We start from the raw sequence: 3,484 nt of genomic DNA on the forward strand, positions 1-3,484 counted from the left end.
TCCGCATTCTTACGATTCATAAGCAATAGATCTCAAATTCATTACTTTCCTTGTAAAACGTTATAAACATCTCTTGTAAACAATTCTTACAAAAATATCAATAAATCATTCATTCATTCTACAAAGTTCTTACGTGATTCAGCCCACATTATCTTTCCCTAATCTTTCCCTAATCTTAACCTGATCTCAAAACCAGGAGGTGAGTTTAATCCCTCACAGTATGTAGGTGATACCATGTTTCATACTGCACTTTGGTCCTCTACTACATCAGCTCAGCCCCCTGCAATGGACTCCATAAAAATATGGGCTCATCTTACTGGAATTCCGCTAGATTTCAGGCATAAGGAAGGGTTAAGTCTCGTAGCGGGTTTAATTGGCGATTCCAAAGAAACTGATGCGTTTACCTTAAACCTAGCCAGTTTAACGCTATCCCCTGTGAACGTGGAAGTAGACCTCACAAAGCCCCTTCCTAGCATTGTTGAATTTGAGAGACAAAGTGGTGAGGTTGTGGAAGTCTTGGTGTCCTACCCTTGGCTCCCAGCTATTTGTTCCCACTGTAAGGAACTGGGCGACATTGCTCGGAATTGCTTAAAGCTCTCTGTTTCTCCTCCAGCGTCAATATAGAAAGGGAAAGATGCAACCAAAAGACCTGCTCCAAAAGTGGCAAAAGAGAAGTCAACTCAGCAATTCCAATATGTCTCAGTATGGAATAATAATATTGGGAAACAAGGTTATGGAGTAGCACCAGTACTGATATAAGGAATGACTCGCCTCCGGAAACTCCCTCCTCGAAACTGTCTATCTCGGTTACTGAAGAACTATAGGGGCTAAGAAAACATTTTCCGGGCATAAAATATGTTAAGTTCTAGATAAGAGTGATCAAGTCTAATCTAGCATTAAGAACACTTAACGAGAATAGAAACTATTAGATCTAACAATAAACACCCTCACTCTTCACTAATCACATTAGATCTACCTACTCCCATTGATTTAAAAAGAGCATGCACTCTAATCTTCATGAGAAACCTTAAATCCATATGAAATTGAGGGCTAATCATGTTATTGATCAAGAGAAATACAATATAAAATGAAGTACTTCCTTAAATTGATAAAAGAATTCAAGCTTTTACAAGATTAAACAAAGTCTTGAGTTCTTGAGAGAAAATGATATAAAGATAGAGTTTTTAAGTCTTAAATCTAATTATAGGAGAGTGAAACTCATGCTGGTTTGAACATATTAAACCGGGTCAAACCGAAATAAACCGGTCAACATTTTAAATCAATTAACTAGCGGCCTTTGCATAGCCTGCTGACTCCAACCGCTGGCTCGTCTTCTTCCTCGCGTTCACCATCCTCCCGCTGGATCAAACTGCTGAGCCCCCGGATCTTCCAAGCATTAACGTTGCGGTCTATCTCGAGCCGAAAGCTCCAACCGCGTCAAGCTTATCTTCATCGCTTCACCCATCGTCATCGGATCAACTCCAAATCGAGGCCGAGCTCGTGCAACTTTGTCATGATGCGACCGCTCAGAGACCGTGCCACTGTCTCCTCCAAGCCGCGACCAAACTCCACCACAAAGCTTCTTAGTCCTCCTCTTACGTCGTGATCTGCTCCGTCGTCGTGGCCGTGCTCATCGTTGCCGTATGGATAGAAGAGAAGAGGTGTTCCAATTGTGATTTCCCAGACTTTTACAAAAGAGTCCATGTACTTCTGGTTCTTTGCCAAAAGGCCCAAACTTTCAGCTTGTTCAGAAACGTCCTATTGATTCAGCCCCAATCATTAATACATAATTAAATAAAAGTAAAAGTACATTTTGAAAAAAATAAAACAAAGGAAAAATAAAATAAGTAAAAATAGATGATATAACATAATTGAAAAATAATTAGCCAAAATTTACTATTTTCATGAAAATACATAATATAATACGATACATAAATTTCAATACTATATAGAAAAAAAATTAAAAGAAAAAAGGAAAAAAAATCCACTACAATTTTTTTCATATTTTACCAAACTCAATAATACAAAAAATAACAAAGAGGTAGGGCTGTTCAATATGGTAAAACCGAAATAGACAATATGGTTTGGTTTTGGTATATACCATATAAACCGAATGAATATGATTTTATAAAAACCGTAGGATTTGGATATAGTTTGATTTATAACCAATTAAAACGAATAAATCGAACAAAAGCGATCAAAAATAGAAACATGTAAATATGTATCTATTTTATAACAGCACATGAAATCCGTTTATTATATAAATTAACTTTTTGTTATAACCATTACCATATTTTATTATATAAAGCTTGGTTCTTCAAAGTTACTAATTAACATGATCGCGACACATGGCAATTAAAACTTTAAGATTTTGACATGTGTTAATATATCTCATAATTAAAAACCTTATTATAAATATTATTAATAGTAATTTTCCATTTTTAAAATTTTATTACATAAAGTTTAGTTCTTCAAAATTACTAATTAACATAATTGCGACATGTGTCAAACTTTTTGTTAAGATGATTACATGTGTCAAAAATATGATACAATTTTTTTTAAATGATTTAAAAGAGATTAAGAAAAAAGAAAATTCTCATTACAAAAATAGTCTTTTAAATTTCAATTTATGAATTAGTATTTTTAGAAAAGGAAAATTTAAAAATTACCATTTTTATATTACATATTGTTAAAAAATATTTGATAGTAATTTTAATTTTCTGATTCCGACATGTGTCAATAAATTTTTAAGATTGTGACATGTGTCATAATATGATACAATTCTTTTTTTAAAGATTTAAAAGAGATTAAGAAAAAGAAAAATTCTCATTACAAAAATAGTGTTTTAAAGTTAGATTTTAGGATTTCATATTTAAAAAAGGAAAGTTACAAAATTACCATTTTATTATTTTACATTAATATATTTGAAAGTAGTTTTCATCATAAAAATTGTGACATGTGTTAAAAGTGATACAATTCTCTTTTCTTTATGATTTAAAAGAGGTAGAAAAACAATTCATTAAAAATAGTATTTTATGGTTCTTTTTAAATTTTATAAAAATTACTGTTATATTGTTTTTTACAATTACATATTGTTAAAAAAATTGATCATAATTTCTTCAAAATTGATCAAAATAATTGTAAAAAGCTATTTGAAAATAATTATTTTTAAAAGTTTTTTATAATTTTGTTTTTAAAGATATTAAAGAAAGAGAATTATAAAATATAAATGTTAACTTTCAAGAAACAAATATTAAACAAAACCGAATTATAAAATCCAACAAGTACAATAAGTGATTTAATAAAAACTAACTATTAAATAAATAATATTACTTTTTAAAGTCTAAACTAAAGAAAATTGTAAAAGTACTCTTATTAATTTCTTATAATTAACTAACTTTCCTTTTTAATATAAAATTGTATGTTAAACAATTATGACAAAAAGCTACAAATATTTCACATCTATATTTAGGTTCAACTTCCA

The 3,484-nt window shown here is 30.6% G+C and overlaps 1 protein-coding gene across 1 annotated transcript; it reads left to right on the forward strand.

Annotated features, from left to right (window-relative positions):
* Positions 1 to 234: 234 nt before the first annotated feature.
* Positions 235 to 624, forward strand: LOC108850857 (uncharacterized). Its single transcript, XM_057008349.1, has one exon. The coding sequence runs from the start codon at positions 235 to 237 to the stop codon at positions 622 to 624; it is 390 nt and encodes a 129-aa protein (XP_056864329.1).
* Positions 625 to 3,484: the final 2,860 nt, after the last annotated feature.

The sequence above is a fragment of the Raphanus sativus genome, chromosome 4 (genome assembly GCF_000801105.2).
Source record: "Raphanus sativus cultivar WK10039 chromosome 4, ASM80110v3, whole genome shotgun sequence".
NCBI classification, from domain to species: Eukaryota; Viridiplantae; Streptophyta; class Magnoliopsida; order Brassicales; family Brassicaceae; genus Raphanus; species Raphanus sativus.

Excerpts from the sequence above, each read along its gene's own strand:
- LOC108850857 (XM_057008349.1), top strand. The coding sequence starts at position 235 with ATGTTTCATACTGCACTTTGGTCCTCTACTACATCAGCTCAGCCCCCT.